Source organism: Ambystoma mexicanum, chromosome 1q, assembly GCF_040938575.1.
Source record: "Ambystoma mexicanum isolate Mex_15411 chromosome 1q, UKY_AmexF1_1, whole genome shotgun sequence".
NCBI classification, from domain to species: Eukaryota; Metazoa; Chordata; class Amphibia; order Caudata; family Ambystomatidae; genus Ambystoma; species Ambystoma mexicanum.
In genome coordinates, this window is record NC_090922.1 from 1,208,558,376 (window position 1) to 1,208,574,824 (window position 16,449).

General features: G+C 44.1%; 1 protein-coding gene across 7 annotated transcripts in view; it reads right to left on the bottom strand.

Moving 5' to 3' along the window:
• The window catches only part of MIER1 (MIER1 transcriptional regulator), an 846,254-nt gene that overhangs the window by 803,860 nt on the left and 25,945 nt on the right, over nt 1–16,449 (bottom strand). For 4 of the 7 annotated variants that reach the window (XM_069641951.1, XM_069641950.1, XM_069641949.1 and 1 more), the window contains exon 2: nt 9,149–9,248. The exons of 2 other annotated variants lie outside the window; for them this stretch is intronic. In XM_069641951.1, the coding sequence (XP_069498052.1) occupies nt 9,149–9,178 (30 nt within the window). In that variant the 5' untranslated portion in view covers nt 9,179–9,248. Of the gene's footprint in view, nt 1–9,148; nt 9,251–16,449 lie in introns of those variants that run through there. One more of the 7 variants, XM_069641953.1, reaches the window with a different exon arrangement.

Sequence of the window (16,449 nt, forward strand, 5' to 3'; positions counted from 1 at the left end):
ACATTTATCTATGCTACTAGCCAATACAATTGATACACGATCTTCACTCCCAGAACAGAGTTTGATTTTTAATTTCGCTTGGTCTTCCCACATTCACTCTTCCTTTAGCCACATACATCTTTATTTCTACTAGTCTTCCTTTGAATTCAATAATCATCATTCTGTACCCCATCAACTTAATCATTGAGCCTTCAAATGCTCCAGAATTCCTTAGATAAGGTTTCAATTCTGAATTATCTCTTTTTTTGCACAATTCCTCCAACTTTTTCTTGGTGATAATGGTATATGGCAAGCCAGAGTCCACCATCAGTTCCGTATTTATACCATCAATCTTAAATGTGCTTTGAGGAGCCCTTTTATTGTTTCCTCATACAATAGTGACTACTTCCACTCCTTGCTCATCCTTTTCATTTTCTTCTTGGATCCATTTCACTTGACCCCTCGTTTCTTATTTTTGCTCACTACACCGAAATTACTCTTCATGCCGCAGATGAAACATTTTCTATTCAAGGCTGGACATAACAGAGTTGGCATAATGTCCTTTTCTGCCATATCGGTACCATTTTCAATTAAATATTATTTTCTCTCCTTGTTGAGTTTCTTCCGATTTGCCTCCTTTACTATAGTCCTTATATTTTATGCTCCTTGTATTGTACTGATGCTTCTTTCCATTGCTTGGTTTTGACAGCTGAGATTTTTCCAGAATTATGTCCATCTTTTTTCCTTCATGGCTTTGGCACAAATCATGGTGTTACCCACTTTTGTCGCAATTGCGATCGTTTCCTCTAGTGAGGGACCTCCACACATCCACAACCTTTCTTGCACTGCGTTTCTATTGGTGTGTATTATGACTTGATCTGTAATGAAATCCTCCTGAGTCGGCCCTCTTCTGAAATTGCAAGTCAATGCCAACTTTCTGAGTGCACCAACATATTCATCTACTTATTAGTTTTTGGGTAGTAATGTACGTCTAAGCTTTTCAGCACTTGTTCATATTCATCAAAACCATCTCCTATTCTCAATGGTGGTAGTTCTCTGTATATTCCATTTCCCTCTGGTCCCAAAGAATGCAAAAGCATTGTTTTCCTTTTTCTGGTGTAAAATTTTCACTTTCAATTGTTACTATATAATTCCCCCAATATTCCATCCATTCTCTCCATGGAATTGGGGGTTCACCAGCTATGGCCATCAATGGTTGAGGAGGGTGCATTGTTACGCTTTGCATTTTTTACAGTAAAAAGAATGAGTGTGATTTAATTTGCTGCAGTCACAATATTCTGCAGTATATTCAAACCAATTGTCACAGAAGTCAATGTTTGACTGTATTCTGATAGCAGTTTGGTTCATAAGATGTGTGAAGCACTGGAAATTCACTCAATAGCGCTTTGTGCAGCTGCGCAATGTTTAACAAGGGTTGTCATGGCAAAATAACTCATGGTAGCCTCATGTACCCAGTGTACGTAGGCGATTTCCTCATAAGTTGAACTGCATCGGAGGGTTGCCTTTGGAACAGTCGCGCTCACCCGAGAATGCTTGGCACTCGCCTTAATATGCACGGGTGCAAGGGCGTGCACACATGGCCCCCTCAATCTGTCGGGGCAACGTCCCAAACGAGAGAAAGCCTCCTCCTCCAGCTCCTTACTTGTGGGGAGGGTTTGCACTCTTGACACCTCCGGCGAGGCTTCAATCAGGGTGTGGCCAAATCGATCCCTCAATCCGCTGTGACCAGGACACAGCAATCCAACAGTGTTCCTTCACTCTGCAGCCACTGCCTCACTCAGCAGCATAACGGTCAATGGCCATCCATATACTAGCTCCCAGGTCTCATTCCTGTGGCATTTATACACTGTAATAACATATGATATATTATCTTAACGTCTCCTATTTGGGCCTTCTAATGTGTACCGCATCACCTTATTTTTCCTTTTAGGATCATCCTTCAGTCTTTTGTTTTATGCAACTAGGGTCAGAAGGAAACACATTTTTTGTCATCCATTGAAATTTGGCAAATCTTCCTAGGAACTGCCCCGTAGTTGTGCAAGTGCTAGATGCGTTAGGCAGTGTGCTCCATGCGCAGGTATTTCTGTGGCCACGCATGTCCTGGAGACAGCTCATGGTGTAGGGAATGAGGGAACACACAACTGCTATCAGACGTCTCTTGCCCTACTTTATCCATGTGCTGGTACCACAAATTATTAGCAACATGGTCAGAAGCAGTAATATATTTGCACAAGTGCCTAGACTTATCTAGCACACTTCTCTTTCATCTCCTCATCTTTTTATTTACTACAGGGAATTATTCTAGGACTATTCCATCAATCATTGTTGTAGTACTTCTGCCGATGTTTACTGGTCTAGTAATAAATGATGTCTTTTTCTGCAATAGAAAGGACTACAAAATGTAAATAAACATTGCTATTATCATTATTGCTAGGGTATCTACTATTTGCAAATCTCTAGGAATAAATTCTCTTCCAGGCGCTGAATGAATATCTTATACTATTCAATATATGCTTTCTTCTATCGGGGGAAGCGCTTTTGTATCCTTAAAAATGTGTTCATGAGAAATAAAAATTGTCACTATTGAAAGAACATGCCTTTCCAATACTACACAAGCCTTTATATTAAATAGTAATATGGCGATGCAAATGTTCCAGGCTCCTAAAGAGGGATAACCTTTCATAAAAATGGAGACCAAGAAAAATAAAATTGCTTTAGGGAACATTTGTGATTTTCCTTTTACTACAGAAGTAGCACACTTAGTTTTAGACAAGCATTGTTGAAAGTATATCGGGATAACTTATTTGTGAACTTGTAGAAAAAGACACAATGCATCTTATTCTTCTTGCTGCCTATTGGTCCTCGTCGTAGACCTTGTTTGGACTCTTCTTTACCCATTTGCTCAATTTTGGCATACAGGAGGGTCTCTCCTTTGTAAAATGTGAGGCAACCGAGATGCAACCAGGTACACCTTTCTTGAACTTTCACTGCCGACTGTGTAACCACCTCCATTACGAACAGTCCCTCGAAGCGGGGCTCGTGCCACTGTCGTGTGAAGTTTCTACACAGGGCCTTATCCCCTGGAAACATCACTTGTGGTTTCAGTATAACAGTTTGATCAATTTGCAAATTTGCTTCATCAGTCTTCATTGAACACCTGTGCCGCATTAGCACCTGTCGAGACATACATTTAAGAAATGCAATCAGAGCTGTCAAATAATCCTGCATTTCTTTCCTTGACACAACAGCAGCATTCTCTGCATCAGTTTCAGCTCGAGTGGGAGGAGAAAGGGGCGCATGCATTCTGCGCCCTGTCACCAGCTCATGTGGGGTCAGGTGATGGTCAGAGCCGAGCTGAATGCGCAATGCAAATAGAGCTAGAGGAAGGCAAAGGAGCCAACCTTTCTTCAGCGTCTTAGTTCGGCAATTCGCTCTTTTAAAAAGGAGGCTGGAGACACTCACAGTGCTCAACTACCTAATTTACAAAGTGTGGTCATTGTCAGACCAGAGCACTTTGCACACTCCCCACCTTGGAAATACCTCATGTATGAGGATCTTCGCAGCACTTGTGGCATCTGGATGTGTGCATGGACCCGCTTCAATGCATCGGGAAAAGGAACATACAACCACTAGCATATTCCTGTAGTTTTTACACATTTGGAGCAATCTACATAGCAATTGCTGAAATGGTCCAGTAGGATGGGTTACTGCTCCTGTCAGAGTATGCCCAGCAGTTAATTTCTGGCATGTAAACAGTTTACAATAAAATTGGCAACGTGTTGCTTGCCAATTTTGGGGCAACCCAGTCCTCTGAAATCAGTACTGCAAGACACTCTCTTGATGTGTGTGCTGGGTAGTGCAATTGGTCTAGTGATACTGTAAGCAGCCCTAGAGGCAGGACTAGTTTCCTGGTGCAGTCCTGCCTACAGGTCACATCCGTGTGGGACAATAAGCACCTTCGTTTTCATAAATCTTGCTCTTCTGGTGGTGCCCGTCCCTGTAATTCGGTAATTTGTGCTATGGGTTGCGTATTAAAACCCTCCATCACCAGGTTGCGTGCACATGTGTATTTGTTCGGTGCAGTCGAAATGTCAGATATTTCAGGAAAATGTGCTGCTCGAAATCCAATCCACACCTCCGATATGCACTGCTCGCTTCACAACAGCGATGGCTGATGGGAGTTGGAGTGCATCTATGAGACTATCCAATAGTGAAGCATGCTACACTGGTGTGCCGTCTGCACGCAAATAACCGCTCCTCTTCCAACATGACAGTCCTGCGTGTACTGTTGACATCACATAGGCGGAGTCGGAATACACGGTTACTGCCTCTTCATGTCTTGGGAGGATAGCTCAGTGGCAACGTGCACGCCTTGGAAGCAACGGAGCAACACAGGTCCGATCCCCAGGACCGCGCTTAGAAACCTCTGGGTATTAAGCACGTTAGAAATAACCTATCATATGTGTTTCAAGTGCCAAAATCAGTGCTACCAATTCTGCTGCTTGTGCTAAGAAATGCACTGGCAATCTGCCACTTGTCACCGTCTCAAAATGGTCACTCTCCTTGGTCTTCACTACTGCTGTGCCACTGTGCCTTTTGACAGTGCTCTGGTTTATTGATGATGACCCGTCAATGAAGATAATTATTCCCCCCTCCTAGGGCATTTTCCTCGACATGTGGCATTTCGTCATGGTAATCAGTGTACTTAGTACAATCATGCATGTTATCCCCTTCCTTTACTTGTTCTGCAATAAATCTGGCTGGATAATTTTAATCAATGGGTTTGACAAAAATTACTTCATAACCAGAGGCTCTTTGTCTAGTCAGTGTGATTTTGGGCTTTTAAAGTATGGCAATGGGGCATGCGCAACATGTAATGCAACTGTGCAGCCTAGCTATACTAGCAGATTTCTCAAACACAAAGGCTGCTGCTGCTACGTTTTTCAGGCCCTATGCCTGCAAGTATCGTTCGAGAAAAAGCATATTGTAGCGTTTCTTATGCCTCTCAGTGCACAACTTTGGTTGAAATTGACGCATCTTCCATGTACGTGTACCTAGTTCTTTCAATGTACCCACCAGCAGGGATTAATGGGTTGCCCTTGCACATAACGATCACTTCCATTTCCAAGCAGTCCAGAACCTTTTAAACACTTCAAGGAGCAGTATTATCTTGCAATTCACTTTCTCAATCTTGGTATGCAGGCAGGCCTTACTCGCACAATCCGTTGAAATGCAAAAAGAATTTTCGATCTATACTCATCTGGAAACGGTATCTGGTAATAATATCGCCCTATATATGGTCGCCGTAAATAATATCACTGGGAAAATGTCGTCGCTATATTATTTGGGCGACCATGTATATGGCGACAGGGCAAAAAAAAAAAAACATTCTAAAAAGGAAAAAAATTAAAGTTTGGGGTTGCGGGGGGTGTCCCCCGCATGCTCCATGCAACAATGTCGCCACAAAAAACGGCCATTTTTCAGCGATATTTTTGCATGGCGAGATTTTTGCGGCGACATTATTACATGGAACCCTGGAAACACCAGGTTGTGGCGATTGGTACCGTAGGAAGAAAACATTGTGTCATGGCATGCTGTGAGAGGTTTGCAATGAAGCAGAGGCGTTGTGACTGTCCAAGATCACCAAATTTGCAATGCTTGGGCCGCTTTCATAGAAAATCCTGGTGAGCGTGGCCCTCCGGAGTTAAACATAAGCTGTGTAGGGACAGAGTTAACAAGAAAGCCCAAATGAGCCCATAGTTTTAGTATAGCCAAACAACATGGAGCCTAAGAGTACAAGTACAGTAGAAAACGGGCTTTGAAGCCCTAAGTGAAGACAGACCCCAGAAAAAGCAGAGAACGGACAGTGCTAATATTAATCCAAATAGAGATGTGGGAAGGAGTAACTGGGTGATTTTTGTTTTAGCAGTAGAAATGTATCTAGTTTGCAGACATTTTTGGAAAGCAACATGCATTTAGAAAAATAACCTATGAAATGTAAACACAAACACAAAAGACAAAGGGCCCAATGAGACCAGAGCCCACTGTTAAACGTTATGTATTCTGACCACATTTTATTTTGGGTACTTATTTAGTGCAGATCTAATTTTGAAGAGGTAGCAAAGCTATATTGGGAAGACAGTCCATTTCAAAACTCCTCCCTCTCCTAATGGAAAACGAGGGAAGAGAACCATAGTTAAGTCAAGAGTTTCTCGAGTTGAAACTAGTGGCATTCCTGGCATCTTCTAAAGGCAATTTCGCTTCTATTGAAGAACGTGTCTTGTTTTCTCAGAACGGTTAGGAATCACCCTAGTTGTGAAAACAACCGATAATGATCTTTGCAAATTAATGGTCTGCCTGGCTTTACGAGCGCATCAGTGGTTTTAATTGACATTAGCATAGCAATCATTCCTTGTCCTAACTGTGCAACAACTAAATCAACTTTTTTTGTGAATGTGTGAAGTATTTATATCTCTCTTAAAAGTGGGGTCCACTTTAAGAGGTTGTCAGGGTTTTAGCTGCACCCAACAGATGCCTATGGGCATGCTCTTGTCAGCCACATCATCATGTTCACATAACGTGCAGAGCGCCCGATTCTGCACTGAACGGCGTAATGTTCATTCTCAAGCTACTTAAGTTCGGAAATGAAGGCATAAAATAAGCAGTGTGGCATAGCAATTTGCTGTGCAATTCGGTACGTTTGCTAATTAAATTGACAATTGTGTATCAAAGTTAGCTATTCAAGTTACCCTGTTTAATGAAAGGACTGCTCACCCTGAATTCCTCTCTGGCTCTCTAGGCTCGTGCCACACTCTTCTCTGTTCACTACAAGTTCAAGGAAGCTAATGGAGGAAGAGAGAGCGAGTGCAATACTAATCATCTCCTTCACTCTTAAGAGCCAAAGGCCTGTGTGGCAGTGCTATGCAAGATTCTTTTCTTTTTCAAACAATTAAAAACCAGAAGTCATCGGGATGATACCCTTATTAAGCTAACTATAGCCTCTTTGACAAAGACCAGTATGCATAACTTCATTAAAAACAGTCATGCAATTAAACAATTTAAGTTGTTACGCAATGCATAACTACAGTATTGCTTCTGTAAAACACTGCATTATCTCCATGGTTTACAGTAAAGTTTAGGTTAATGTATCTAAATCTCATAGTGTCAACTAGAATTTCTTTTGTTGGGTAAGATGCATCACATTGATGAGTTAAGTGAACACTTGAAAATGTACATGATAACACGGCCAACTGCTTTTAATGGCAAATCTAGTTCTGTGACCTGTAGGCTGCATGTATCTGAGCACTGATGCTCAACGCATGAGCGGTTTTATACCAGTTACCCTGAAAGTGAATAGACCAGGCTAGATGTTTACGCAAAAGAATGATTAATAGTTCAATCCAAACTGTACATCGACACATCTACTGCAATACCACACACTGTAGTTAGCCTTCAGAGCTCACTTTGCTCTATAATTATGATTGCAGTATATATTAACACCTGCAGGAGAGAGCTGTCCAAAAGGTTTTCAGAGCCTTTTTTATCATATCTATTAATTTGTGTCCATTCATGCAGCTAACCTTTTACATTTTACAGACACTCAGCCAGAGCACTGAAAGTCCACTTGCCGATTTTATGAATGGCGAGTACCATTTGCAGGGAATGTTTGAATCTTTAATGTAACATTTACCTTTTGCAGTAAATGTCAAATAGGTTTCACTGTGCACAGCTGGCAGCAAGCAGTGTGCCAAACATAACGTGGTGATATGCACCTCTTTACAGACAGCACATTTACATTTTGTGTCACCCATTGTTCTAGGTTTTGTGCATTTCATTTAGGTTGAGTAGGCAAACTAAATTACTTAACCTGCAGGTATAGTGGAATTTTAAAGAATTTGCATCTCCTGATTCGTCTTGCCTATATCTTACTTCGCGTAAACAAAAACGCTGTTTTGATGCATTTTATGTTTTGGATGGAAATATCTTCTGGTGACATAAAAAATATATCAGTACAACATTGCTAATCAAATGGGTGTGTTTGCTAATCAGGAACATTTTAATTAGCGAACTCTGCTAATCAATTTTTGAAAACTAATTTATGCCATGGAAACTCTCATTCTCCAAAACAATCCTGCAGTTATCTGACCAGTATGGCCACAGCATTTAACTGCCCAACCTAGGACGCTGGAAATGTGATTAAAATGGATTAGTGTGTCTCTGCTCTTTATCAAGTGGATTTGTGACAGACCCCATTTTATTTCTTATCCCTACACTGAAGGCCTCCAAGAAACCATGCAGGGAGTGTTATGGCAGGCATTTTGAATTCAATGTTAAATGCTTTTGGAGAACCGAGTGATGAATCTTCATTCTGATGACCTCTGGCACATTGCTTATGGCTAACTGGATGTGGTCAGGAGGTTCTTTTAACTTCTGACCCTGCATAAAAGAGGCCAAAACCACAAGCATTTAATTGGTTCTCGGGGCATCATTGATTTGATAGAGCGCTTCTCCCTCCAACCTAGGTATGTAGACCTACGGTGCAAAAGAACATCTGAAGGGTACAACCCTTATGCAGAGGTTGCATGTTGCATGACTAAAGGCTAAAAATATGATTCCTCAGTTCGAAAAATCTAGGACATCCTATTAAACAGACTCATTTTCACAGAATGGTAGTGAAATGGTTTGTTGCGCAGTACCTTAATAGGAAACTGAAATTTCCCTATTTATTAATGAGGGTTTCGAGGAAGAAAGATCATTTTCAGTACACCATTTACTTCCTTCAAGATTAGGAATCAAAACTATGCTGATGAGCAGGTATCGTTAGTAGAATTGTGACCACCAACCAATTACTTATTTTAATATGACACCAGTATCACAGAAGACAAGATCACTGGTAACCAGTGGCCTTTGGGGATGGACCCAGAATGTAGGCCTTTTGGATCAGACAGCCAACCCCAGAGGTCGGTTTTTGAGAAGTAGTACCACTGGACCTGTCAGTTAAATAAGAATCTCAATATGGCAGAAATCTCAAAATGTCAGAAATAAAGAGGTGATCCGGTTCCAGGGAATTCTGTAATGTGTGGGTTTACAAAAACTCCCCACTTGGTCACGGAACAGGATGCCGTGCACAACAGAGTATCCCTCTTACCTCTATTGAAGGAGGTGAACGCAACTGCATCTTGTGGAATACACTGTTCAAAGAGTTCCCTCATACACTGGTATCAGATCCTTCCGGAACTGGATACAATCTGTGAACAGAAGGAATAGGTTGAAACCAAATATACACACAGTTGCCTCTGAGGTTTGGAAAATGCTAGCCACAATGGCTAAAGACCATTCAGAATTGTAGCCATATAGAAGTAAAAGGACCCACAATATTCTAGCCAGAATCTTATTCTGTGAAATACTACAGAAACAAAAGACAATTAAAGCCAGAGCCGGTTACTTTTTCAGCCAGAGTTGCTTCATATGTTCTACAAAGGTTTCCATTTGGTCACTGGCTATGGTGTATGCACATAAATTAGTGTGGTTCTGCATTCTGGTACCATTTAGGTAGAGGCTGACGGACCATATGGTAGGGACGCATTCAGTCGAATGGCAAGCAAATCATGAGTTACTGGCTCTAAAATAGCACACCACTATCAGAGCTACCGGGTCTATTGGGAAAGCATGTTGCCTCAGCTTGAGAAGATATGTGGTATACTGACTAAGTTGATGACTTTCATTAGTTAGGATAAAATGGTTCATTCAACCAAATTGTTTTATCCTGAGTATATTACAAAACTTCCTCAACGTCTAACTCTTTGCCGTAACCTAGAAATGGGCTAAATGTGGTATTTAGGGCTGTATGAAAAGACTGGACACGTTCAAACCAATGCTACACTTGCGTGCTCTTTGTTTACCCATCTAAAATCAAGGGAGAAGCCACTTAGGCCAAAGGAAGTCACGTGGCAAACAACATCAATACTACAAAGAAGACAGACATTTTACACCCAAGTTCACTATATTAAAAAGGCATCCATGTGCATCTGTTAAATTGGTCAGTTTGCTGAGGTAACCAGAGAGCCAATGGCCTGACCACACTCTGCAACCATGTGAACATTATATCTTCATATACCAGATAGCCCTATCTGATATATTGCCATCATTTCTAATGAGCTAAATCCTGATATAAAGTGCCATCTTAAAAATTCATCATTTGCTTTTATGCTTCAGTTTAGTGTTCAATAGTCATCCACTGCTGCAGAGACACACAACTTTATGTGTAAAGGAACTGAAAATACGACCAACTCAGAGAGAAGATGGATTCCATCTCTCCATTTTATTTAATACACTTCTCATACACTCTAGAGTTAGGCAACCCAGATCAGCAGAGCTTTCATTCAACCTAGTAATTTAGCTCATAAAATAATGGTCAACCAAACGTGGTAGACAGTACTTGTTAGTCAATGCGGTGTGACCCAGGCAAAAAGCCATCCATTTCTCCCACGATACACAATCCTTAAATCATGGCCTCTATAGCATTGGCCAGCTTGCAGAAGAAGGGGACAGCAAGTAGTTAACCCATTAGACCATAGAGACAGTCGCATTCCATGCAAATATGTCAAAATAAGTGCTTTGCACATCTTTACCGATCTGGTTTCTGAAAAAGAAAAATTGAAGCTGCATATAAATATTAAAATCGGCAAAAGTGATATTGCACACAGGCTTTCGGTTGTAGGGCCATTTGTCATCCCTTTCAGGCAGCCCCAAAATAAGGCTTTCATTTTGCTCCCGAGAACGAGCCTCCCTCTAACTCCCGGTCGCTCACCTTGTTTTCTGCGAGGGCCCTCTACCGACCCACCCTCCCCCCCACCAGTCCTTTGCCGTCATCCCCGCTCATCTGTCCCATTTTACCGGAGAACAACGCTTACATACATGCATACCTCAGTGTTTGGTGGTACTCCTGTGGGGCTGGCCCTGTGAGAATGACGTGCAGTTTTTTTGTGCACCACCTTTATTCAGAGTGGGTAGCATGGGAGCACAAACAATCCCATGCAGGCCTTTTTCCCCCTCCTTTATGTAATGGCATGGCGGGCTGAAACACAGTACTCTGGGAGCTTGGTCAGAGCAATACTAAAGGGTTTTGATTCATTCAAAATCTTCCAGCCATCACCCTTTAATGCCGCCTTAATTTCATATCCAACAGTTTGCTATCGTCCTTCTGACTGGTGAAATTCCAAACAGAGAGCATGGCAGAGTTGTTTACAATGGTGGTGGCGCATGACTGGTTGCTCTAGGAACTATCAATGCTATTTTTTGTTTACTTACGCTGCAACCCCAAATGTTCACTTCATAACGTATCTTTCACTACATTTCAGGTGTTTTTTGTTTTGTTTTATTAAGCCAAGTGAACCATAACATCTCTTTAACAAAAGGCTTTTCACTGAATGTCAACGTTTTTTGGTTATGAACAATAGCATATCTACAGTAACAATCAGGCATAGCCTTGCGTGGGGCAAGGCATAAGGCCAGGGCCCAGTCCCCACCAAACCACCCATTGAAGGGGCATAGGGAACTGGCCAAGGAATGTGCTCCTCGCTCATGTTGGAGACTGCTGTATTGATGGGAGAGCAGTAAGCAGCGTTGGCCTCAGTAATCATAATCCTACAGTTGGCACAGAGGTTTGAGGTTGATGAGCTTTCCAGTGTTACCTTTTTTGTGCCACAATTTCTGTAGGGCTCTGACTGAGGATTTGTTGGAGTCGAGCTCGGGGGTGTACCAATGGAGTTGACTGTTTGGTCTTCAGGCAGCTGGTTTTTAAAGAACATGCGTGTCCACCAGTTTCGTAGTTGAGTTGTTGAATTTTCGTACATTTCGTAAGACCTGCTTCCACCCCACACACACACACACACACACACACACACACACACATACATACATACTTTTTATTTTAACCAGAGGTAAGCCCTCCCCTTTTGTGCATTAAATGTTTTAGGCAGTACCCCCATGGTCAGAAAGTGCAAGATAAGCTAGACTGAGGAACACCCATTTTATCCAGGACCTTCCATGAAGGCCTTAATCACTGGTATCTTCCACCACAACACCTTTTGTTGTGATGTGGTGTAGGCTGAAAGAGGAGCCAGATGAACCATCAGGCAATTAAAGACCAACCCTGTGTCCAACAAATGGGTTAGGTATAGAACAATGTGTGTGGGTGAGCAATCGATGGGATCGACGCCCTTGGTATTACACCAGATAACAAACCTTTTCCATTTACTGGCATAGCAATAACGGGTGTTAGGTTTTCTAGCTTTCCTGAGTATGTCCATGTACCTCTGAGGGAGCAGTAGGTGTCCAAACTATATGACCCCAGGAGCCAGGCTGCAAAGTTCAGAGTTTGTGGGCATGGGTGTAGGGTCTCCGCCCTGTCCTGAGACAACATGCTGTACAGGCAGGGTAGTGTTACTGGTGGGGAGAGGCACCTTTCCATTAGATTAGCAAACCAGGGTTGGCGGGCCCACACAGGGGCCACCAGTATCATGGTAACTGGTTCCTGGTGAAACTTGTGCACTCTCTTGTTGAGAAGGAGTCGGGGGGGGGGGGGGGGGTGTGGGAAGAGCCGTAGACAAATTTCCCTGACCATGTTATCCAGAGACAGTTCCCCTTGGAACGGTTCTGGAGGTACCTGGAGGCGAAGTCTTGGCATTGGGCATTCTCCTGAGTTGCGAACAGGTCGATCTCTGGGAATCCCTATTCTGTGAAGGCGTTGGAAACAATGTCTTCGTGCAGACGCCATTCGTATTCTATGGACAGAGGGAAATCTCTGCTGAGCATGTCTGCCAGAAGATTGAGTTCCCCTGGAACATGTGGGGACAACAGAAACATCTTGTGTTTGAGAGCCCACATGCAAAATGTTTTGGGACAGCTTGGATAGCGAGTGCTCCACTGTTTGTTCAGGTAATACATGGCTGTAGTGCTGTTTGTTAGAATCAGCACTGTCTTCCCATGTAGTTGCATCTGAAAAGCTTTTAGTGACTTGAACACCGCTAAGAGCTCCAGTAAGTTTATACGGTTGGACGCTACTTGTGGGGACCACACTCCATGCGCTGAAGCAGGTGAGGCTCCCGACCCCGTGAGAGATGCGTCTGCTGTGAGAGTGGCTTCCACTGCAGGGGTGGTGAAGGTGTTCCCCTTCAGAAGGTTTTCCCTTGACCACCACTGCAGAGAAAGATTGAGGGCTGGCGAGACAACACCAGATCTTCCCATTGTCCGCTGGCCTGACACCACTGGCTGTTGAGCCACTCTTGCATGGGTCGTATGCGCAGCTGCGCGTTGGGAACCAGGTATATGCATGACGCCATCATTCCGAGCAACCGCATGGCTTTGCGCACCGTCACCTCCCGACTGGCTACATATCGAGGGATCTGAAAAAGCATGTTCTGAACCCTCTCGTTGGAAGGGGAAGACGAGGCAGTCTTTCGTCCAGATTAAGGCTCCCAGAAATTGTTTTATTTGACTGGGGACTAAACCTGCTTTTTTCCAGAGAAACCCAGACTGAAAAGAAGGTCTACGGTCTTTTGGGTGTTCAAAAAACATGTGTCGTACGAGTCCCCTATTATGAGCAAGTCGTCGAGGTAAGGGTAAACCGGGACTGATAGTCTGTGCAGGTGTGCTGCTGCTACTGCCAGGACCTTCATAAACACCCTTGGCGCTGAGGCGATGCCGAAGGGAAGCACTTTGAATTGGTAATGCCTGTCCTCTATCATGAACCTTAGATATTTCCATTGCACTGGCAACATTGAAATATGAAAGTATGCATATTTCATGTCTAATGTTGCCATGTAGTCCCCCTGTTTCAACAGTGGGATCACCTCCTGTAGCGTTACCGTGCGAAACCTGAGTTATGATGAACTTGTTCGCTGGGCGCACGTCTAGAACAGGGCACATGGTGAGGTCCCTTTTGGGTACAAGGAAGTACATTGAATAAATACCCTTGCATACCTGAAGAATAGGGACGACTTCTATGGCGTCCTTTCCCAGCAGCGCTTCCACCTCTTGATTCAGGATCTCCAGATGGTCCGGTGAGAGGCGCTGTGAGCACGGTGGTCTGAATTGTGGAGGTCGGGCGAATTCCACACAGTACCCGTGGGCGACCGTCTTTATGACCCACTGGTCTGAAGTTATCCCCTCCCATGCCATGAGGGGACGTGGATATGATGGTCATTTCTGAGCAGAGGCTGCGGCTCCTCTAGGGTTGGGGCCTCTACCTCTGGCTTTTCCACGTCGTTCACCCCTTAGTGGGTCGTATGCAGGGCTTCCTGATGTTTTTAATGCTGGACATTTTCCAATGCTATAGTTGTTCTGGCTTGCATGGGACTGCCCTCGAAAGGACAGCCAGGAATTTCCTCCTCTTTGGGGGGGGGAAAGTTTTTGAGTAATTTGTTGCTGAGATTTAAAAGTCTAATGCTCTTTTTTGGCTGTTTCTTGGGCCTCATCGACCGCCTTCCCAAAGATGTTAGTTTCTTCAATAGGTTTGCTGATGAGAGCAGCCTGTGTCTCAGGCTTAAAACCCGAGTTACGAAGCCAAGCGTGCCACTTAAGTGCCCTGGGTTAGAGACCTGCCTTCTGTTTCAGCCGTGTCCAGAGTGTTTTTTTATTACATTCTGATTTACTTGCCTGCCTTCGGCCACAATGGTAAGAAGCTTGGACCCGACGGGTTCTGGGATCTCCTGGAGACCTTCCTGTACTAGGTTCCACTGAGCATCAGCATAGCTTGCCAACAGCGTAGGGTTATTCGCTATGCGCGTGGTATATACGGCAGCCCAGGTAACCTGCTTACCTAAGGCATACAACCTCTTGGATTCTCTATCGGGAGGCACCTCCCCCATAACAAGGGGTACTCCTGCCCATTTCCGGGTGGTAGTCACTACCAGGGAATCAGGGTGGCGTGCCCTTTAATGTATTGAAGGTCCGAAGGAGCTGGCCGAAATAATTTTTTCTACTCTTGAGTTCACTGCCAGTGTCTGAGCTGGCGACACCAGGGAGGTGGCCAATCTTCCTTTAACAGAATTAAGGAGGGGGGAATGGCCTGGCTTGAGGCGGGTTTTTCCTTGTGAATGTCATCTACAAAGTCCTGCTCAGGTACCGCCTCTTGAGTAGTGATCAGCTGCCTTCATTAACATGGCATTGAAGGCCATTAGGTCGTCTACAGGCGAGGCCTGGCGAGCCGGGGTGGACGGAGGAGAATCCAGGCACAGAACATCAGTGTCCTGATATTGTTGGGGAAGTGTCCATGGGTCCGTCCCCATTTGTTGGGTTTGTTTCCAATTGTCTGTGGCATCCGCCTGGTCCTCATTGTAGCACTGGAGGAAGGAAGGTTCTTCATCTTCACTGTAAATGTCCTGATAAGTATCCATCTGAACGATGTCTTCATGATGGATGGGGACAGAGGACTGCTCTTCTTGGAAATGTGAAGCAGATTTAAGATTAGGTTCTCCACAAGATCTTTTCGGGGGAAGGATGTTCAGAAAAATTGATAATTTTTTCACAATGATCCATTCACCCTTCAAATTTCTCCCTAGTCCACTTAGAGGAGCTAGAAGGGCCTACTGGTGGAAAAACGTCGGCTTCTGCCCTTTGACGCCGAAATATGTCACTCAGAGTGTTGGAAAGAGGCACTCGACTGTCCTCATGGGTCTCGCGAGAATCGGGGCACCATGGCGTATCTATAGATTTGTCCGCGGCCTGCCCCATGTTTTTCGACGGAACAGGTATAAGCCCAACCGCCGAAGTAATTCTTGCGATACTGTGTTCGATTACCCCCGAATCGGCGTGAGTTAGTGGGTCCGAAGGTCTATCAATCGATTTACCGCCTACCGCGGCTTTAGAGGGTCTAGCGGTAGGTTTTTGGTCTTGAGTCCTAGTCGTAATTTTTGGGCCTACCGGGACCGTCGGAGCGTTGAAATAACGCGCTTCTCCGTGTAAACCTGATTTAGGGGTAGTGCCCTTGTTTGTTTTGGAATGCCCTGTCTCAAAACACTGCTGTGGAAAGCTGTTGACCTGAACGATCAGAGGAATCAGCTGAAATTTTTGACGGCCCTGCTGGCGCTTTCACCTTTTTCAGTGTACCCGTCGAAATAGGTGAAGGGGTTGTGCGTTTAGTGTAATGCATTCTTTGTCCTCCCTCGTCACTGGGTGTTGTCCCTGAAGCGAGACTAGTGTCAGGCCTTGTAGCAAAAGGGAAAAATGACCAGACCTAGAGTGTAAAGAGGGGGAAAGAGGAAAGACATAAAGACATAAGGAAAATATGGCCACCCTGACCCCCACTCTCCCTACTGTGAAGGTTGGCCAGAGGACCCGATCACGTGAATGCTTCAGCCACCGGATCTTAGGCGCCGAAAATCCACCGCCGTAGACAAATCCCCTGCAGTCTTCGGCAAAGTTGTTCCTGCCGTCGAAGTGACTTAA